Source organism: Sarcophilus harrisii, chromosome 2 (genome assembly GCF_902635505.1).
Source record: "Sarcophilus harrisii chromosome 2, mSarHar1.11, whole genome shotgun sequence".
Classification (NCBI taxonomy): Eukaryota; Metazoa; Chordata; class Mammalia; order Dasyuromorphia; family Dasyuridae; genus Sarcophilus; species Sarcophilus harrisii.
Genome location: NC_045427.1, coordinates 452,647,589 through 452,668,985, shown reverse-complemented (window position 1 = coordinate 452,668,985; position 21,397 = coordinate 452,647,589). Strand labels below are relative to the sequence as shown.

Here is a 21,397-nt window from a genome sequence, read left to right as displayed (position 1 = left end):
CTATTAAAAAAAAAAAAAAACAAAAAAAACTTAATATAGTTCCTATTGGATATAGGGTGAGAGAAATATGACTTTAATTTAGGAAAGCATTATAATAAAATTTTGTCAGAGGGTGTCCCTTTTAGATGACCAAAACGTTCAGTAATAATCTGGTGAAATGTATAAGACTTTCCAGATAAAATACATTTTTTCCCCTTTTAAAAGGAGTTGAATCAAGGTAGCCTAACTTTCCCAAGGAAATAGCTTATCTAAGAATGAAAAAATGTAAACCTTGGGAAGTCTGGTAACTGATTCTCACTGGCTGTCATCACTGTTGACTCTACTAACTGAGCTTTGAGGACTAAAATAACAGAAACAGGTCTCTGTGACCTATGTGTTTAATTACTTTTATCTCTGAGAAGTCCAGAACTGTCTGATTGCATTAAGTAGTCAGTTTCTGTTTGGAGATATACTGAGAATTGATTTTTCAAAAATAGCTTTCCTAGCTCAGGGCTGTGCCCAAGAACCTCCAAGTGGCATCTACATATCTTATTCTGATGTTTCCAATTTACTGTTGTGGTCACCTTATATCATTTTCCTGAATTTTTATGTGACCCTTTCAACAACCCCTTTATTTCCAAAAAAAGGAAAAATTTTGGCAAGTAGATATTGAAGTCACCCAATTTTCAAAGCCTATTATTCAATCATATATCATCTTATAGAAAGATTGAAACATTCCCTTACTTAATTTCTTATCCCTGTTTCTCTACTTTGTCATCATCGCCTTTGCTCCACCATAACTTTGAACCACCTTGGATTCTGAGGATATTTCCCCTTATTTTTTTTAGGATCAGAGTCTCTATTTCCATTGTCAGGCCATACCCTTGCATGTGTCCTCTCCTCTTCCTCTATTTCCTGCTCTTCTAATGTCTCTTCCTGACTGATTTTGCTTGGCTCCAGAAAGCAGAATTAGAATCAGTGGACCAATTTTAGAGATATCATTAACAACAGTAAGTATTATTCAAAGGGCTGCCTCAGGTGACACAGTAGATTTACCTGGTATTTTGGGAAGGTATCTTTCCCACAACTTCCTTATTTTTTTTTTTTTTACCATATCCCATGAAGTCAATATGAAATACAGTGCTTACACTTGATTTTTAGAATAAAATTTTTATTTGAGGAAAACACAGTTCTTCATTAGATTATTGTCAAAGATAAAAATTATTTGGACAGGAATCAATTTCTAAATATCTTTGCTAGTCTGATAAAGGGCGATGGATATAATAATTGAGTTTCATCGCTTTCTTTTCAAAGGAAAAATACCTGTATGAAAGAGACCAGTGCTGAGGTTTTAAGATTGCTGTAGGTTTTTTTTTTTTTATCCCCCTCATGCCAATTTAACCTGGAATTAAATGGGAATAGATCCATCCCATATAACTTGGCTAAAATCTCTCAAGAATGAGAGCACTTGGGGCACTGTGGAGATGATTTGGAAAAAAACAAAAAACAAAAAACAAAAAAAAAAACCTGACTAGATTTAGCAGCAATTAAAAACTTGTTTTTACATGTATTCTGTATTGGTTCTTTCAGTTCCACCTAAGGCTCGAGAGTTCTGGAGAGAGATTATGCTTCTTGGGAGATACAGAAGAACTCCATTTTCAAATCACCATTCTTTCATTAGGATCAGTCTTCCCTTGCTTGGCAAGGACACAAAATCAGAAGGTTGTCATCACCTTCCTTGAAAATGAGCTTCAATTTGCTCTAAAGTCTTTCCTTTTGTTTCAGGAACATAGAGTAATGTGAAAACGACACTGAGGACACAGAAGGCAGAGAAAAGCCAGAAAGTTCCATATGGAGTCAGAATATCCTGCAAACAAAAGAAAAACTTGTAGTTTAAAAAGAAAACTAGGTCCAACAAATTAAACTCTTAAGCAGGAGGAGGTAAGAAAGTTCAATACCTTTCCCTGGCTAAAATTAGAAATCTATTAAGATGGCACTATCCTTAGTAAGAAATTTCTTCCCTGCAGGCTGTGACTGTCCTTTCTGAGAGACATGTCTGCACATACCAGGCAGGTAATACCTGCTGATTCAAAGTGAGTCTGAAGAATTCTAACTAAGTAATAGAAGACAGAAGGGAGTTAGAGAGACGCAGTTGCCCTTTACTGTTTAGGAAAGTGGTTTATATAAGGGAAATGATCAGAGACACACAAACCCTGGAAAGTAACTTCACAGTTGATGACTTTTTACCTTCTAGGATTTGGGCAATCAAAGGGAGGAAAGAAGAAAATTTGAGTAGAAGGTAGCAAAAATTTGAGGGGTTTTTTATTGTTTAGAACAAGCAGTAGTAGGTAGAAGGGCAAATCCAGGAGAGGAAGAAACTGAAAATACATGGGAATGAGGGAATGAAGCTGGAAGAAGATAGGAAAGGATGGCATTAAAGTCATAGGTAGAAGAAAGTCGCTTAACCCTGTGAAAGAAGGAAATGAGTAAGTCAGAGATTTCAAATGCTAGAAAATAAGGTTATAAGGAATGTGATGGGGAATCAAGGGATTAATCAGATGGTTACAATTCAGTGGTAAGGGCCCAGTTACCTATGACAATTATGACAGTGAACTCAATGATGATTAAAAAAAAAAAAAAGATAATACCTCACATTCATCTAGCACTTCAAAGCTTATAAACTGCTTCTCTTCACTATAAACAGCTATTGCTGCTACCTACCCAGAATGTAGAAGAATGCACTTAAGAATATTTCAGTTACATTAAAAGGTGACCAGGTTTTTGTAAATGGCCTAGGGAGTCTAACTATAATATTACATAAAAAATGCCTCCTAAATTCCAAATACAAACTTAGATAAGGGGCCACAGTGCACTGCTACAAGTGAGAAGAGTTGCAAAAGATTACAAAGCTAAGGTGCAGAACAAGCATTTTCCCCTTGCTCACCCCTCCCCCTCCCACTCTTGACATTCTTGTTCCTTGAGACTATCTTTCTACTGTCTCGTGATTATGGTTGGGTTCTGTGTCACATACACATGACATTACATTTGCTGCCCTTGGAAACCACAATAATCTACTATAGAACATGGATACTTTAAAATGTTTTTTTCCCCCCCAAACAGAAGAAGAGGTAAAAGTCCACTCCCGAGTCACAGGAAGCTCCTACCATGAGACTGCTGAATTCTTTTGTCACCAGAAAGGCCATGATCCAACTGGAAAGCACACAAACGCCACTGGCCAGCCCCTTGACTTGGAGGGGAAATATTTCTGACATCAGCAGCCAGGGGATGGGACCCCAACCTAGAGAAAAACCTGAAATGGCAAACAAATAGAAAATTACAAAAACTGTAGCATAAAGTTGGCTGGGGCGGATGAATTTTTTTTTTCATAGCAGGTCATGAAGAATGTTTAGATGGCACTGGAGTCTGTATGGGGAAAAGATGGGTGAGAGTCAGGATGGAATTTGGAGCCTGAGAGAACCATCTGACAACTCACCTATGAGGAAGAATCCCATGCTAAATACCGCTAGCCATGGCAGTCCAGAGCTGGCTTGTACAGACTCTGGATTCAAGTATGTGAGTAGGTCAGGATTTGAAGAGTTGTTAGGACTTGGAAGAGAAATTTTAAAGTAGATACCAAACATCATGCAGCTCAGGGCCATGATACTACCTGCAGGAGGAAGAGAACAATCAATAGCAGAAGCCTGGGTCTAAGGCAGAGGCTCTTTAAAAAAACAAAAAAATAAAGCCCTGACAGAGAAAGATTCCAGCAGAGACTTTTAAAAAATACTTTTTGTTTTTTTTTTCTTGTGGTTTTATGTATATATATTAAATATTAAGCTATAATTGTTGCTTCAAGAAGAGTAAAGTCTAAAATTCAGATAAAATTCTGAAAAGCAGCTGTTGATTAGATGATCATCTGACTGAGCTCTCTCTATCACTCCCTGATCAGGGTTGGTATGGGAAAGGGAATTATGAGAACTTTTCAATGTCCTGGTTCACAAGGTACAGGTGGGGTGCGCCTTGTATTACCAACCCTTGTATTAAAGAGATGGTCTCTATTCTTGGGCCAGATAGCTTCAAGGAAAAATCCCTGTGTGACAAAACATTTTAAGCTAATCAAACAAGCATCTTCAAATTTGTTGGGGTGGGATGCAGTGCAGAACAGCTGTTAAATGCTTTTCTCCCCCAGAGAGGAAGAAACAGGGATGGGTATGATATCCAAGTTTTAGTATGCTCATTTTAAAAAAGGAGGTTAATACTTACAGTACTTACTTCATAGATTACTGTAAGGAAAATGCTCTGAAATCTTAAATCACTATAAAAATGCAAACTACTATTATTTCCTTTGATGCTATGAGATGCTTGGACTTACTAATTAGGAAGGAAACAAGTATTTATATTGCATCTCTTTTGTTCCAGACACTGTGTTTTGTGTTTTACAAATATCATCTCATTTGATCCACACAACCATGCTGGAAGATATCCCCATTTTAAAGTTGAGGAAATCAAAACAGACAAAGGTAAAGTGACTTGCCCAGGCTCAGACAGCTATTAAGCATCTGAGGTCAAATTCAAATCTTCCTAACTACAGGCCCAGGGCTTGCTCTACTGAATTTTCTAGTTGCCTTGTAACCAACCCATTAATCAGGATCAGTTCAGATCTTTTGGGATTTCTTATACCTTATTCAGTTTGGAAAATCTTAAAGTAGGTATTCTTAACCTGGAATCTGTGAACTTGCTTTTTAAATTTTTTAATAAATGTTGTATTGATTATTGACTATTATTGTACTATTCTGAGGAGCCAAACAAGTGCAAAGAATGCTTTGTTTAGAGCCATTGAAACATAAATTGTCCCACTTTCTTTATCCCTAAGGTGGCTGTAGCAAGATCTTTTCTCTCTGAGGACAGGGACTGTAAGCATAAATGAGAAAGGTGCTGGAAGTCTTGAGTCTACAAGACTGGGCAGTTAGTTCCCTTTGACTATGAGTCAAACATGCAGACACTGGTCCAGAGACCAAGATATCAAGTATTCTGAGAACTGTAGTGCAAACTATTTCATTTCCTTGAAAATGCTGGTAAGGTCTGGGATTGTGTTCATCTCACCTGATATCACCAGGAGTAGTTTCCGGCCGGCTTTGTCCATGATAAGGGCAGCTATGGCAGTAAAGACCACCTGCAAGACCCCCACAATGACTGAGGCAAGGCTACTGTCCTGGGCAGAAGACAGAGGATCCAGAGCATTAACATCTCCAAGAAAGAACAAATTTGGAGAGAGAGTTCCAGAACAAAGATGTAATATTTTAGAGTATTCAGGAACCTGGCACAAGTACCACTTCCACTGACCAACAAGGATATTTTAGAAAAACATTATAATAAATCAACCAAGCTCATAGAAACGTAAGGTCACTTTGAAAGTGTCAACTTGTACCTTAAAGTTGGCTTGTTCAAAAATTGTCTCTGCATAAAACATCATTGCATTGATCCCTGAGAACTGTTGGAAAGCCATCAGCAACACACCAATGAGAAATGGCTTGTAAATGGCTGGATTCTTCAACCTTGCCAGATGAAATCCCTGTTTCAGAAATAGGCATTTTCAATTAATTTATGTTCAAAAAAGGAATCTTAGATTTGGAAGGGCTCTTGAAGACCAGAGGTGTCAAAGATGCAGCTTACAACACTCCTGAGTGTACCTGATGTAACTGGGAAAAACTTAATAAAATACATACAAATAAAATAAGAAGTAGTTAGAATTATATTTTGAAACTAAGTCAATTTGTAGCTTGCAGTGATCCTTTTCTAGGAATTAATGGCCCCGTTTCTAAGTTTGACACAACTGTTGGAAGACCATCTATTTCAGTACTCTGAAAGAAAAAAGGATAAAGAAACTGAGGATAGAAAGAATGAAAAGAGTTGTCAGTCATATTTGGAAACTGGTGGAGCCACAATCCATGCTGACTCTAAAGACTCCCATGGAAGGAGGCAAAGTAGTTTTTCCACTAAATTATATGGTCTGTCACATTTTTTTCCCCCTGGGGGGTAGAAGAGTCACAAAAGGAGAAAGCATTAGATATTAGAATGTGGCTAAAACCAAGTCGATAAAGCACATATGGTAGAAAAAACACCATAATATTTTTGTTGCCGTTTCCTCACCCATTCTGCTCAGATCCCATCTGGAATATTGTGTTCTGTTACAAGAAAGACACTGATGGACTGATGACCATGCCATGAGTATCTATCCATTGAAGGAATTGGGGATGTTTAGTCTGGAGAAAATAAGACTTTTTACAGGTGTTAGAAGGACTGCCAAATGGAAGAGGGATGAAACCTATTCACCCTAGAGAGCAACATGAGAAAGTTATGAGAATGAAAATTTCAGCTAGATAGAAAGCTTTTTTACAATTAGAGCTGTTCCAAAACTGAACTGGTTGTCTTATGAGGTAATTAGTATGAATTCCCCATTCATTGAAGGGCTTCAAGACAAGGCTGAGTGACAGACCATTTGCTGAGGAGTCTTTGTTCAGGCATGGATGGGCTCGAACAGTCTTTGAGGCCCCTCCCAAATCAAATGCAATGTAATGGTAATCTCCATCTTCCCTTCCTCTCTCAAAGGAGCTAATGGAAAAGGTGTTTGTGAAAGTGCTTTGGAGAAAACCAGCAATTTTTATACCCATAAAAGGCACGATTAGTAAAGGGTAAGTCTGTACAAAAGCTTTATGAAAACTATTTCTGCCATGTGTCTGGCAAACCTGGCCTCTGACAGATGAAGATTTCCTGTTTTTAGCAGCTTCCATGATCTGACTCCTTCTGAATTCATGTCCCGGGCTTTTTGGTTAGTGATGTTTAAACCAAATGAATAAATATTAATGAAGCATTCACTCAGCATTATAATTACAGAGATAGCTTAATCAACCATTCTTTGGTCCCCAAAGCTCTGCTAGTTTTGGTCAGAAAGTATAGGGTGAGGAGGCCTCATTAATCATCCCTGCAGACCAACTGTTAGAGTATCTGAAACTTCCACAGCAGGTAATGGGCAGGGAGAGGATTTATCATGAACAAAGGAAAAGACGGTCATTTCAGTAGCATTATTTACACATACCCATACATGCTGGTGGCAAATACACTGTGTCATTGGGGGGTGGGTGTGACTAGGTTCAAATCTCAGAGTTACTCCTTATTGTTGTTGACAAGGAGTAACTCCAGGATTTGAACCCAGTCACACCCCTCTATGACACTGCCCAAGTCTCTGGACCTCTATGGATGTCAATTTCTTCATGTGTAAAATAGGGATGGACTGGACAATATCTAAAGTCTCTTCCACTTCCGATACATTTTGTAAAAGTCTGCATGGTGTGACAGCATAGTGAAGAGTCACTGGACTTTTTAGAGAGAAGTTCTTGGTTTGCATCCCAGCTATAAACACTTTCTTTATCAAATGGGGACAATGATAATTGATACTTGCATTACTTACCTTATAGGGTAAAGTTGTATAGAAAAGTGTTTTGTCAATCTTAATGTGCTATGGAAAGAGAAGCTGTTAGGATGAAACTTTTTATTGCTACCCAGAAACAAAGTATAAATGTCCACCTCCTTACCTGATCCTCATGACTGTATTCCTTCTCTTCTACTTCCTGTTCCTGGTCTATCCCCCACAGAAATCTCATTGCAGCTATTGCTTCTTGCTGCTTATGCTTAATCAGCAGAAACCTTGGAGTTTCAGGCATGAAACACATGAGCAGCAGCATGAAGAAAGGTGGGACGCAGCCCAGCACAGCGAGCCAGCACCAGTCTAGGCCCAGCCCTGTGGAGAAAGTGGAGAAGGGAGAATAGGATAAGAGAAGGCATAAAGAAGGCTTCCGAGGACAATTCCATGAATACCATACAATCCATGGAGCAGGTAGGTGGACACACTACTGAGGCAGGAGGCCCTGAGTTCTAATCTAGTCTCAAACACTTAACTGTGTGACCCCAGGCAAGTCACTTAATCCTGACTGCTTCCAAACTGCACTTCCCTCTTCACCTCCCTAAAAAGGCTTTCATACAATCCTGACCTGACTTTTCTAGTTAATTCCTTTAACCCTCACACAAAAGAGAAATGGGATATTTAGTTTCTTTCCTTAGTAAGCCCACAGCAATCACCTACTACCTTCAGTCCACAAAATCTAACCATCCCTCAGCATAGTACAGATAAGGTGGTATAGTGGAAAAAGACAGGACTTGGGAATTTTTAGTCATGAATTTTTAGTCCAGGGTCTGAAACTTAAGTTTCTTTATTTGTAAAATGGGGAATACCTGCCCTTCCAACTTCACTAGATTGTTCTAAGGATCAGTGTAGTAGTGCTGAAAGAGTGCTAGAATGGAAGACAAAAACTCTCACCATATATCCAGCTCTGCCATTCATGGACAAGCTATGCAATAACCAACTTTCTCAGTAGCTGAGAACCATTGTGTATATAATAGAAAAAAATCCAGAAACTCGTCATCAGAATTCCCAACTTTAGTTTGGGCTCTGACATTTATTGTTTTTAGGATCCCAAGTAAGTTCTTTTTAGCACTATGAGTCTCTATGAGAGAAATGGAATAAATGATGACCAAGGTATTCCCAGCTTGACATCCTATGGTCTTAAAATGTCACTTAATTCTCAGTGGAATGAAGCACAGTATAAAGCTTAATGCTCTATGGATACTGGAGTTGTTGCTAAATGATACCACTGTATCATTGCTGTATCATAAGCATTTTGAAAAGAATACCACCACTTAAATTTAAGGCTTTGTCATGGCTAAAGTCCAGAAAACTGTACCTGCAACATATGCTCCAAGGATCCCAATGACAACCATCAGCTGCACACAAGAGCCAAGCAGTCCTCGGATTTCTGGGTAAGCTATTTCAGCTATATATACCTATGTATCCCATAAAGCATTAAAAGTGAATAATACTAATGTAAAATAGGTAGAAATTTGAATTTAATTTGCATTCATAGGTTCCTTTAAATTTTTGTTCATTCTTATTCAACTTAACAAGCATCAACTCGCCTTTTTTTTTTTTTTTTTTTTTTTTGCTGAGGCAATTGGGTTTAAGTGACTTGCCCAGGGTCACCCAGCTAGGAAGTATTAAGTGTCTGAGATCAGATTTGAACTCAGGTCCTACTGACTTCAGGGCTGGTGCTCTATCCACTGAGCCACCTAGCTGCCCCCAACTAACATATCTTTATATATAAATAGAAAGACTAGATAGAAAACCATGAATCTCTATGTATTTGAAAAACTTTGTCTTTGAAAGTTTTTGAAAAACTAAATATTAAATTTAATATATTAATACAATCACCTGTCCGTATTTCTTTCTAAAATTCCTAGCCTATTTTTTTTTCCTATTTGAAAAATGATTCATTGAATTAAAAAAAATTTTTGGGGGGTTCTTCTCTAACATTACCTTTTAACCTAATGCTAGAACTCCCAAAGGCAAGATATCCAACAGCTTCAGCCTCTCTAGCAGCAGGGCTTATCAGCATCACATACTGATATTGTCATGCCCAGTAATCACATCAGTTCTTATTTTTAAAACATTTTATTTTTGAAATTTAATTTTACTATATTACTTTATTCTTTCTCCTCATCTCAATAAGAAAATAAGCAAAACAAAATCCTGTTACAAACATGTACAATCAAGAAAAACAAATTTTTATATTGGCTATGTCCAAAACAAATAGGCGTCATTTGGCATTGAATTCTCAGGTCTCTTTCTGGGACATCAGTAGCATGTTTCATCATGAATCCTCTGAACTGAATTGTTATGGGCCAGAAGATTACACTCCATCACATAGGTTTCTAAAAGTTAAATCTTTAAAAAAGGAATAATATTGGAATAATAACTTCTAACAAAAAGATTATTGTTGCTAGCTTGTTTTTAAAAGAAATTAACATATAAACTTATTTTCTTACTATCCTTCCTCTTAAGAAATAAAGACTATCTCAACTTATTAAGCATCAACCAAGGGTAGGTTCCATGAGAAAATGAGGAAAACAAACCAATAAACACTCTTCCCCTCCAAGCCCCCAAATCTATTTCTCTTCTTGAGTAGTTGCTGAGAAACAATATTAGGACACTTTCTTTTTTGAAGCCCTGTGGGGATAAGCAGGAGTGTCCTGGAGTCAGCTCAAATTGATGAAAGCTGATCATTAAATTTTCAATCTCAAGAAATCGGCAAACACTACAAAGCAGAGCTTTCTTTACTGTTTTGCCGATTATCTAGACTTAAATGATGGAAAAATGTAAAAATTCAGATTAAATGTAAAAGTTTAGTGTTTTGATTTTTCCCCCCTTCTGGAAAGTCTGCTGTTTTAAGTATTTACTTACTCAGCTTTTTGCTTTAAACAAATTTTGGCCCAAGTTCTTTAAAAAAACAACAACAAACTTTTAAATAGTAGTTGTATTGCTTATATGCACCAATTTGCTAATTCAGTTAACATTTGTACATAAAATAACCAAGTTAACAGGTTTGGGTTTTTTTGCGGTAATTATAAAATTCATCTAAAAAAGATAACATCAAGACAATTAGATGACGCAGTGGATAGGGCACCAGCCCTGAAGTCAGGAAGACTTGAGTTCAAATTTGTTCTCATACACTTAACACTTCCTAGCTGTGTGACCCTGGGCAAGTTACTTAACCCCAATTGCCTCAGCAAAAAATAAAATTAAATTAAAAAGATAACATCCCACTGCTTTAAAAGCATACTCAGTAATAGGTACATATGAAGCCCCATCTCAACCGTAGAAAATACATTAAAATTATGCCAGAATCATAAAAGAACTAGTTAGAAGGAATGAATTCAAGGAACCACAAAATCATTTGCATATTGCCTTTCCCATTAGAATGTAAGCTCCCTGAAGCAGAAATTTTGTTCAGCCTTTCTTTATATTCTCATCACTTGGCATAGTGCCTGGCATATATATAGGTGCTCAATAAATAAGTGTTGATTGATTGATCTATTCAACCTAAAATGACCAAGAATCCAAGAATTCCCCTCTATGACATCATTAGTAAATGGTCATACAGTCTTTTCTTGAAGATCTCCATTGGGCAGAATCCACAAATAATGATAACAATAATAAAAACAACAACTTAGTGTGTATATAAAGCTTTAAGTTTTATAAAATGCTTTATATTTATGTTAACTCATTTGATTCTTAATAGCAACTCTATAAGGTAAGTGCTACATCCTCATTTTACAAATGAAGACATGAAGGCAGGCAGAAGTCAATTGACTTGCCCACAACCATACAGCTAGTAAATGTCCCAGGCTGACTTCAAACCCAGATTTTTGCGATTGTAAGGCACATACTCTCTTCATTATACCATCTAGCTGCCTACCTTCCAATTTCATTTATAGGTGAAATTTATTTCACTTTTAGATAACTAATCAGGAACTTTTTTTCTAACAATAAGATGAAAGTCTCCTTTCTAAAACTTATCTGTTCTTCCTAGTTTTGTTCTCTGAGATATAGGAGAACAAATTGAATAATTTTTCTTTCATTTGATAACCCTTCAAATTTTTGAAGATTGCCAACTAAACTAGAAGGCACTTTTATCCTGGGAAGAAAAATCAAGTTGAATTCAGATTGTGATTTAATTTGTGTAAACTCTGCATTTTTTAAGATAATTTTCCCAGAAGACAAGGAAAAGAAAGTAATAGTAAGTAATATCTAATATTATATCAAGATTTAATATTTGCAAAGTACTTTACAAACACTGTCTCATTTTATCTTCACAACAACTCTGTGTAGTAGGTATTATTATCTTCATTTTACAGATGAGGATATTGAGGCAGACTTCAAACTCCAATTTCTCCCCCTAATTTCATATCTAGAGGTATGTGTTAAATCTGGTTTGCTAATTATCATTTAACCTTTCTGGTACCTCCAGGCAACTATCTAGAATAGTTAGTTGCTAATCTGATTTGAGCAGGTAGAGGGAACTCTTTATCACTAATGATTAAGAAACCACAGTTTCAGGCCAAAACAAACCTATGAATCCCACCCTATAATCCTTAAGGAGATATCAGTGGACAAGAAAGCCTGAGAACGAATATGTTCAGTATTCATTTTCATTAAAATCAAGTTTGCGGGAAGAAGTAGCTGGTTGTGGTACCAAGATTTTGAGTCAGAAGACCTGGGTTCAAATGGTAGCTTAGTCAGTCACTAGTTGTACAAGTCCAGGCAGGTGAATATGTCTCCCAGCCCTAGTTTTCCTCACTTGTAAAATAAAAGGGACTGAACTAGAGAAGGGGTTCACAAACTATCGTCAGAAGTAACCAGATCCAGGGGGTGTTCAGCCAGGGGGCTAAGAATACTTTTTACATTTTTAAAAACAGTAACACTTTAAAAAAAAAAGTCATTTAAACAATCATTCTTAGCTTGTGTCTTCACAAAACCAGGTAGGAATAAAAACAAACAACCAGGGCCTGGTCTTCATACTTTGCTCACCCTTTGGTGACATGATCTCAAAATTCCCCTTTTCAACTCTAAAATGATGACCTATGTTTTATTCTTGGAAACTTTTACAAGTTTAGTTCAGCATAAGATTCTTTAAACTCGACCAGAATGAGACTAAGGACAGGTGGTTCTGCTTGAGAACCAGAAAATCTTGCTATCTTAACGATCTTTCATGTGATACATATGAACAGATAGTTTTAAAGTATCTGAGATGACAGTGTGATTCTTTCCAAGTCTAGGTCACCTGACGGTGAGAACCAGACTAAACTGGGCCACAATCCTTTCCCATATATCATCAATTTCATTTGCCAGACTTTTCAAGGGCATGAGTGTTTTAAAATCTTTATTCCTGTGACAAATCTAAGTGTTTTCCAGATAGCAATTTCTTGTTATTATCTATTTAACTAGTTTGGCCTTTGAAACGGTCCCGGGAAGCAGAAATTCTCCACAACTTCACCTCCAAGGGGAAAAGGTTTTCTTTTCTTTTTTTTCTCAGGGAACCATTTTAGATGTTCGAATTAACATGTGACTTACTGGGACAACAAGAGAAGCAATCCCGCTTGCCAGGCCAGTCAGAATTCGACCTCCATACAGCATCCATACGTTCTGGGATCCAATGATCAGGGTGAAGCCACCAACAAAGGGCACTGTGCTGAGCATCAGGGACAGTTTCCTTCCAGCCTGGTCTAACAACCAGCCACCTAGTATACCACCTGCAGCAGCCCCAAGAGTTACCAGGGACTACTCAAAAGAGGACAAAAGCAGCACAGCAGCGTAAACCATTTAAATCATTATTCCATATCCAAAGAGTGAGGCATGGGAAGAGTAATGTCTGGGTAGGGAAATGAAAGAAAGACATAATGCCCAATAGTAGTAAGTCAAAAATAACAACATTGCGCTTTAGAACGCACATTAAGACTCGGATGCAGGTTTATCTTTCTTCTTATTCCGTTTGGATTCAGATAATTTCAGCCTCTGTTACCAGAGCTGATTCACATGTTTAAAAAAAAAAAATGGAAAACCTGATTCTATCAACAACCAACTCTGGGCAGGGCTTCTGTTTTAGGTGCGGAGGAAGATACACGGCACATATAGGACACGAACCGACGGTCTAAGCTTTCTGACCCGCCAGGATATGTATTTGGGCAATGGGGCCTCTCTCTGCTCAGAGAGGGAACCCTTGGGGGCGGCCACAGGAGGGTGAGGCTTAGGAGGAGAGAGGGTGGTTCAGGGCCAGGGTAAGGGAGACTGGGGGGAGGAACCTGGAGAAAGGAGAGATCCTGGGAAGGCAAGATGAAAAACAGGGGTGGGGTCCTGGGGAGAAGCTGGGAAGGGGGCCAGGGGCACAAAAAGCAGCGGCCGGCGGAGAGGGTGCAGTGTGGGGTGGTGGGAGCTGGTCTGAGGATAGCGGTCTCACCCCGAACCAGGAGGCCTCGTCATTGTCCAGTCGCAGGGGCGCAGGTCCGACCCGCCGCAGGCTCGGGATGGCCGGCGAGCTGTAGCCCAGCACGAAGCCAAAGCTGAGAGGGCCCAAGGTGGCGGCGAAGGCTGCCAGGAAGAGCCCCCGCGGCCGGCGGACGCTGCGGAGACAGCAGCAGGTGAGAGGGTGGGGGCGCGCCGCGGCCGCGACTGCCCGGCTTAGCCCCCCCTGCCCGCCCCCCGCCCGGCTTCTGGGAGCGTCCCCGCCCCGGCTCACCGCGGGCCCGGCTCCTCGGCTTTGGTCCTTGGGCCCAGCAGCGGCTGAGTGGCCTCGGCATCCATGGCGTCAGTGCAGCCGCTCCCTCCCGCAGCCACAATACCGGGGAGCTAAGGCCGCGGCGGCTGCTCGGCCACTGCTCCGGCGGACCCCGGCCCGGGAGCCCCGCGCCCCGGCGTGGGGGCGGAACCTCTCCGGCGGGGTGGCAAGGGGGAGGAGCGCGTGCCCCGGCAGGCCCAAGCAGGCGTGGGGCGGGGTCATGCACAGGAGGCGGAGTCGCACCCCGCCTCCTCAGTGTAGGGCCGGGGAAGGGGCGTGGTCACCACGGGGGCGGTGCTCGAGCCCACCTGATGGGTTCTGGGCGGGCGGAGGTGCGGCCTTTGGGCTCGTGTCTCCCGGGGGGGGGGGGGGGGCCGGCTGACGGCCCGGGGATGACAGCGTGGGAGGCGCGGACAGAGTCAGACTCCAACACTGAGGGCCAATCAAATCCCACACTTTATTTGGGGTCTGGGGCGGGAGCGGGGCGAGGAGAGACACGAGAGCCGTCCCGGCCACGGCCGACGGAGCTGAGCGGCCACACACGGAGTCACGGCACAGACGGACTGGGCACGAAAAACAATGCGCACAAAGTGGATTTAAGACACTTGGTGGTTCGTCCCTTGATAGACAGACAGCACAGAGGGAAACTGAGCCACAGCCCCTCAGCGCAGGCGTGGTAAGTAAGGGCTAGGCAGCACAAGGCTCAGGGAAGGGCAGCCCGGGGAATAAAACGCACAGAGAAAGAGCCCTGCGTGATATCTCATGTTTAACTCGTCTCCCACCGCCACAGGTGCCCTCCTTCAAAGGGGTCCCCTTCTCGCAGGGAGACGCAATTGGTTGCGCCGGCGCTGTTGCCCCGCTCAACGCGCCACCTATTGGAGGAGGCCAGTGCTGGCAAGGACCGAACGTCTAGAACGAACCCCTCCATCTCACTAGTGAAACAGCAGGTTTGTGGAAAAGAGACTTCCCCAACGTGGCACAGCTTTCCAGGAGCGGAAGAGCTGGGATTGACTAGTTCTCTAACAGCAAAAAAGGGGGGGAGGGTCGTGGCGTGGGGGGGCCCCACAGGGAGTTCCGGGCTGCGGCGGTCTGAGTCACACAGGTGTGGGAAAGGAGGCCCTGGAGGAGGCAAGAGCTCAAGTAACAGGTTAAGTAATAGGAATGGGCTAGCTGTGAGTGGCCACTGCCTTCCCAACTGGGTGTCATAAGAAAATCCGCTAAAAAAAATTCAAACAGAAGTGCGATGGGTGCTTCATTTAAGGGAGTTCATTTATCAAAGAAGAACATCTTTAAAGGATGCTCAAGGACAGTGGCAGGTCATAGAATGTCAAACAAGAGCAGCTTAAACTTTCACAGTAATTCCTGCAGGATCAGCAAGGATGAATATACACACAAAATTCTGTTGTAAATATCTACGAGGAATTCGTGTTTACTTTCACTTCTAGCCCCCTTCTTTTCTTAGTGGACAGTGAAATTGGCTCTCTGTGGCTTGCTTTTCTAAGTAATGCTGTACTAGGGAAGGAACCACCTACATCCATTCTGGTGACAGAGGAATGTCTGTTTAAAGAAAAAGTCTATTTTGCTCTAGGAGGTAACATACAAACTAATCTTACAGATGTCTTTACACCCACTCAGCAAGAACTAAGGCCAAACCTTAATCTTGGGAGTTTGAAGAGACTTTAGGAAGGGTTGTAGAATTTATAGACTCATTGAATTTAAAGTAGGAATGGGCTAGAGATCATGTAAGGCAGCATGGTGGGGAAATCAGGAAGGCCCGAGTTCAAATTTTGCCTCATTCCCTAGCCATGTGATGCAGGGAAAGCCATGATATTTGTAGCACATATCCCACAGAGTTGTGAGGATTGAGAAAGATAATGTACGTAAAATATTATAGAGAAGTGGTTATTAGCTAGCTTAACCTTTTCATTTTACAGATAAGAACGTGAGGCTCAGAAAAGGGAAATGATTTTTCAAGATCATACAGCAAGTTCAGTCAAGAACGAGGATCAGAGCCCAGGGGAGTGGCAGCATGGTACAGAGACAGTATTGTCTCTGGGGTCAAGAGCCTGGCTACAGCTCTTACCTCTAGCATTTACTACTGGTGTGACTTTATGCAAGACACTTCAATCTCCCTGGCCTAGGATCCTACAGGTTCCTGATGGTGCATTTTGATAGTGTCACACCCACATGTCCTATGGGGCCCACAATGCTCTCCAGTTATAGGGAGAACCAGATTAAAATGTAATTGGAAAATATTTAACATATATAATCAGGTTTTTGAGCAAGTCCAATTTACTCAGCAATGAGCCTTCCTGCACTTTCCGATTGTCTGCCTCCTTTAAAAGGTAGGGAGACTGAGCCAGTTGCTTTTTTCCTGGTAGGGAAAAAAAAATACAAATACAATAAATCTGATACCATCACATTTAAAATTAAGTCAATATGTAGCCCACAGAGATACTTATGTATGGAATGGTGGTCCCCTTTTTTATTTGAGTTTTATACCCTTAGCCTAGAACCCTCCCAGACCCTAGTACCATTGGAAGCCTGTCTGGAATTCTACAACTGCAATACTCCCAATCTGCTGCTGTAGCCAGAACTGTCTACTTTTGCATTTGCAGTTTATTTATATATATGATAGATGTTTAGTCTTTTAGAAACTTAAGAGGTCCGTAACAGGACTGAAAGGAGTCTGGACCAAATTGTCAGTAAATCAATATCAAACTGCCTAGTTCAAATGACTTCTGGGGAAATCAAGTAATCCCCTACAGCTGCAATATCAGCCTCATTTGTAGCAATGTGGTAGATGGCCTAGCAGTAAAGGCAAATTATGATCCTGAAAATCCAAGTCCTAGAGGTTTTAACCTAGGCCCAGAAGGATGTTCAATTTGTCCTCTGGTATCTGGTCATTTCTCTTACCACAGTCTATTACACTTTACTACAGATCTTCCAAGTAAAACAATGCAGAAATACTAATCATAGCCTCAAAAAAACATATATAACTGTGGAACTTAGGCACCTCCTTCATTTTCCTCTCCCTCATACCCTCACCTTCTAAGAACTCTAAACAATAAATGACTGGATTATTTCACAGAACCTCAGAATTGAAGTAGTCATTCGGATTTCACTTGAAGACTATAGTGATGGGGAACCACTCTCCTTTTGGACTACTCTAAGCAACAGAAAGATCAGTCTCCCTTACAGTTACAGCTTCTAGTTTTGCCCTATACAGAACAAGTCCAATCACATGGTAGCCTTTCAAGTACTCTAAGACAGTGATGATATTCTTGCTAAGTCTGCTCTTTTCTAGATGAAATGGGAATCCCAGTTCCTCTCACCTATCCTTATGAAACACAATTTAAAGTCTTTTCCCCAACTTGGTTGCCTTTCTTTTGGATACACTCTAGTTTGTCAAAATATTTCCTAAAAATATGGTGTCTCAAAACCCTGGATTCTAAAACCTAAGATTCCACATTTGAGACCCTATGCAGAGCCCTGTTTCCCAAAATTACTTAAAGTTAGAATTTAAATGCCTTATTGAAATTTACTAAGTCAAGACTAAATACAAACAGTTCTTGCTTTATGTAAGTGGATAGTTCCACAGATCACTGTGTAAAATGATTTTTACATAATACAAATTTGCCTGTAGAAGTGGAGAAGGGAAGGAAAAAGGGAGGTAGGAAGAGTGAAGGCCAGAGACAGAATCCAGAGCAAGAGGAGAAATAAGTAGGGCCAGGGGAAATCCTATGAGGGCCTGATCAGAACCAAGGGAAAGGGGACAAACATTCGGAACTAGAGTACAGACAGAAGGAAAACAGACACGAAGAGGGGGCAGAAAAGAGGATGGGTAGGTGGATTGGGGCATAGGGATTCTTGATTAGCACAGGGAGGTCTCAAGCTAAGTTCCCAACCTGGCAGAAGTGGCAGTGTTCTTTCTGCAAGTTTATTTTTCTGCTTTCACTTGGAGGTTTTGGGGGGTGGGGGAGTAGGGAATGGGAGTCCAAGAGTGCAGAGCTGAGGGGTAAGAGAGGAGAGACAGCAAGCACAGTACTATACAGTAAAGTTAACAGAGGATTGTTTTATTTTTTTTAATGTGGATTTCGTTCAAAATTCTTTACATAAATTCAAATCTCTATAAAGCAAGAACTGTCTATGTTTTTTTCTTCCTTATTTAAAGAAATAGGCATGCAGGAGGTGAACAAGTGCATACCAAATACAAACCATTCCTGTGAAATATTACTAGGGATTCATTAGTGTAGGGGATGTTGAAATATAGGAGGAAACTTCAATTTGGATCGATTTCTCTTAGAGCATGATCAATTTACTGGCATCTGTCAGTTAATTTGTAGGATCTTTAAAAGTGGAAGAAACCTTAAATTTCATCTAGTCAAATGTCCTCTATGTGCCTGTATTCCACATATGAGGAAACTGATTTGCTTTCAACCAGTAAGTTGGGAAGTTGACTTGGAGAGAAACCTAGCACTTTGGACTCCAAATTAATCCCTTTTCCACCAAACTACATTCATTTTAATGCCAAATAAATTTCCGCTGAATCTACACATTCAAGTGTCAAAATAACTGCATTCTTAGAGTGACCAAATAGAGTAGGGAAGGATAAACTATATAAATACAAAAAAAAAAAAAAACCAACCAAAAACAAAAACATAAACCCAGACATTAATATTATTTCAATCTCAATAGATTTAGAGAAATACCAGGTAGTTTTTAGCTTCTTATACAAGAAAAAAAATACCCAGCTGGACAGGAAAAATATCTGACTGAATTTGCCTCCATCTAAATCAACTACTCCCTCCCTTTCTTTCTTCCTTCTTTGAAGGTAATAATACTGTGAGGAAAAAAATATTTTTTAGAGCTTTTGATTTTTCCAAACCTCTTGGACATATATCTAAAGTGAATTCATTTCAACAAATATTAATTGAACATTGTGGATATAGCCTGTGGTCTTAGCTGGGAAGTAGTCAGATATTGAGTTTAGCTCTTTATAATATAATTGTGAGGTAGATGGGAGTGACAGAGTAGAAATAGTAATGAATTTGGGATTAAAAAGATGTAATTCAAACCTCAGATTCATAATTAAAGTTGAGTAAGTCATATGAGAGTTTCATCATCTGAAAATGAGGAAAATATTTTATATTATTTCATAGGATGTATATGATGAAAAGGATTTGTAAACCCTGCCATGTTATATCAAAAGTTCCTCACCTGGGGATGTCTGGACCTCATGTTAGATTTCAGGAGTCTGTGAACATGTATATGAAAAATTGTATATTTATTTTCACTAACGTTTGGTTTCCTTTGTAATTTTATTTATTTTATTTTATGCATTTAAAACCATGGACTGCCCAAGTGGTCCCTTGCACAAGAAAGGTAAAGGAACCTTGTTCTAGAGCAATGGAAGTAATAATCCTTATTATGCCAAGAATTTGTAATACTGGTAGATTAACCAATTTTAAGTTATTTCTGTGGCACTTTAAGGTTTACAAAGCACTTGGCTCACAAAAGTCCTGTGAAGCAGGTAGCCCAAGTATATTATCTTCCACATCTTACAAATGAGGAAACTAAAGCTAAGAAAAGAACAGAAAATTCCTGTTAAATCTGGGGTCATTTTTGTTCTTTCTATGAGTCCAAGCTATCTTGAGACATCAGTCTTCATAAAGGCTGCTAACAATTTTGCTGGATTTTCTCATGAGAAGAATGCCTGTAGAAAAGCCATGTATGAGTATTCTGTGGAGACAGGAGGACAATAAAGAAGCTTCCAATACTGATATGGAGAGGCTGAATTTATTTAAAGATTTGACTTGACAAATCTTCCTATCTCTAACTATAATATCTTTTGAAGTCTTGGAAAGATGCTTTCTGATGCATCATTTAAGGAAATGTAAACACTACTATATCTAGAACTCTCTATCAAAGAAATTATTCTTCATGAATGTGCTGATAAACTGTCACAGTGAAATTTCAAGGCTGGAAATAAATCTATGGCTTCTAAGACTATAGCAGGCTATCATGAAATTCTTTGCTTTAGCTTAGAAGAATAAAAAGTTACAGAATCAGATCATGTTCATTCACTCATTCAAAAAATATTTAATGGGTGGCTGTGTGCAGTGCACTGAGAGATAAAAAGTTATACAAAAATGGTACCAGCCCTCAGAAGTTTCAAATATAGTAGGAGAAATAAGACACAAACAGAAGTACTTATAATGTCAGGCAGTAAGTAGTAAGTGCCTTATGAGTAGTACAAATAAGAGTTTTAAAGGTACAGAGGATGCAGGAATCAGCAGGCTGGATTAAGTCATGCATTGTTGAGGAGATGACATTGGAACTAAAGAAAAATTGGGTTGGATTTTAATAGACAGAGTTTAGGATATGGGGGGCACTTTAAGAATTAAAGTTCAACAATGTGGAAACAGTGCACATTTTGGGAATGGTGATTAAAGAGTGGCTGAGAGTGTTTATTTTATGGAGTAGGGGAATTTAACAGTAGGTAGGTTAAGGCCAGATCTCGGAATGGAAATAACTTATTCAAATTCATGCAGCAAGTAAGCAAAGTTGGGATTCAGCCCAGGTTTTCTGATTTCAAATGCATAATGTAAATTTGTATAAAGCAAGAACTGTCTATGGTTTCTCTAAGACATGATGCTGCTTCCCATTTACTGCCTCCATTTTGCAGCATCCTTGTCAGGTGGCAGAACAAGACTCTCCATGAATGTTTCCAGTGATGGAGAGTTCGATGCTCTCATTTAAGGCTCTTATTGTTAGAAAATTTTTCCTTATTTTGAGCTGAGTGCTGCATTCCATTTGTTATTTTTTCTGCCCTTTGGACCAACCTAGGACAAGCCTGTGTCTTTCTTCTTCCATATGAAAATCCTTTATATATTTGAATGAAGTTTTCTTGTTCCTTCCTCTGCCTTTCAGTTCCCTTGACCATTCTTCAGAGGACATGGTTTTAAATAATTTATTCTGACTGCCATACATCTTGTCAATATTTCTCTTAAAATATGATGCCCTAAACTGAAAATACAGTCCTCTAGATGCAGCACAAGATAATAGAGGACTATTATATTTCTTAATCTAGATAATACAGGGTATTCCCCAAAGACTTGTTGTAGCTTTAAGATGTTAAAAGTCTAGGACTATACTAAGACTTTGGGGATATTCTGTAAACTTCAATAAATGCT

The 21,397-nt window shown here is 39.7% G+C and overlaps 2 protein-coding genes across 2 annotated transcripts; one reads left to right on the top strand and one right to left on the bottom strand.

Moving 5' to 3' along the window:
- Window positions 1-1,122: 1,122 nt before the first annotated feature.
- SLC2A8 (solute carrier family 2 member 8) lies at window positions 1,123-14,242 on the bottom strand. Its single transcript, XM_031954323.1, has 10 exons — window positions 14,163-14,242; window positions 13,884-14,046; window positions 13,001-13,207; window positions 8,778-8,877; window positions 7,572-7,777; window positions 5,408-5,551; window positions 5,083-5,191; window positions 3,473-3,646; window positions 3,144-3,289; window positions 1,123-1,846 (listed from the first exon to the last, which is right to left on the bottom strand). The coding sequence occupies exons 1-10, from the start codon at window positions 14,225-14,227 to the stop codon at window positions 1,709-1,711; spliced, it is 1,452 nt and encodes a 483-aa protein (XP_031810183.1). The 5' UTR covers window positions 14,228-14,242; the 3' UTR covers window positions 1,123-1,708.
- On the top strand, window positions 7,699-20,342 carry LOC116421007 (hornerin-like). The gene is made up of 6 exons (XM_031949327.1): window positions 7,699-7,788; window positions 8,797-8,853; window positions 13,875-14,072; window positions 14,144-14,877; window positions 14,992-15,148; window positions 16,136-20,342. The coding sequence occupies exons 1-6, from the start codon at window positions 7,699-7,701 to the stop codon at window positions 16,145-16,147; spliced, it is 1,248 nt and encodes a 415-aa protein (XP_031805187.1). The 3' UTR covers window positions 16,148-20,342.
- Window positions 20,343-21,397: the final 1,055 nt, after the last annotated feature.

What these genes read in the sequence shown, in the direction of transcription:
- LOC116421007 (XM_031949327.1), top strand. Translation starts at nt 7,699, where the DNA reads ATGAAACACATGAGCAGCAGCATGAAGAAAGGTGGGACGCAGCCCAGC. An exon ending in GGCCCAGCCCTGTGGAGAAA is followed by an intron (nt 7,789 to 8,796) that starts GTGGAGAAGGGA and finishes ATATGCTCCAAG; the next exon opens with GATCCCAATGACAACCATCA. An exon ending in AGCAGTCCTCGGATTTCTGG is followed by an intron (nt 8,854 to 13,874) that starts GTAAGCTATTTC and finishes GTCTGAGGATAG; the next exon opens with CGGTCTCACCCCGAACCAGG.
- SLC2A8 (XM_031954323.1), bottom strand. Translation starts at nt 14,227, where the DNA reads ATGGATGCCGAGGCCACTCAGCCGCTGCTGGGCCCAAGGACCAAAGCC. An exon ending in ACGAGGCCTCCTGGTTCGGG is followed by an intron (nt 13,208 to 13,883) that starts GTGAGACCGCTA and finishes TCTTTTGAGTAG; the next exon opens with TCCCTGGTAACTCTTGGGGC. An exon ending in TTGAACAAGCCAACTTTAAG is followed by an intron (nt 5,192 to 5,407) that starts GTACAAGTTGAC and finishes TCTTCTGCCCAG; the next exon opens with GACAGTAGCCTTGCCTCAGT.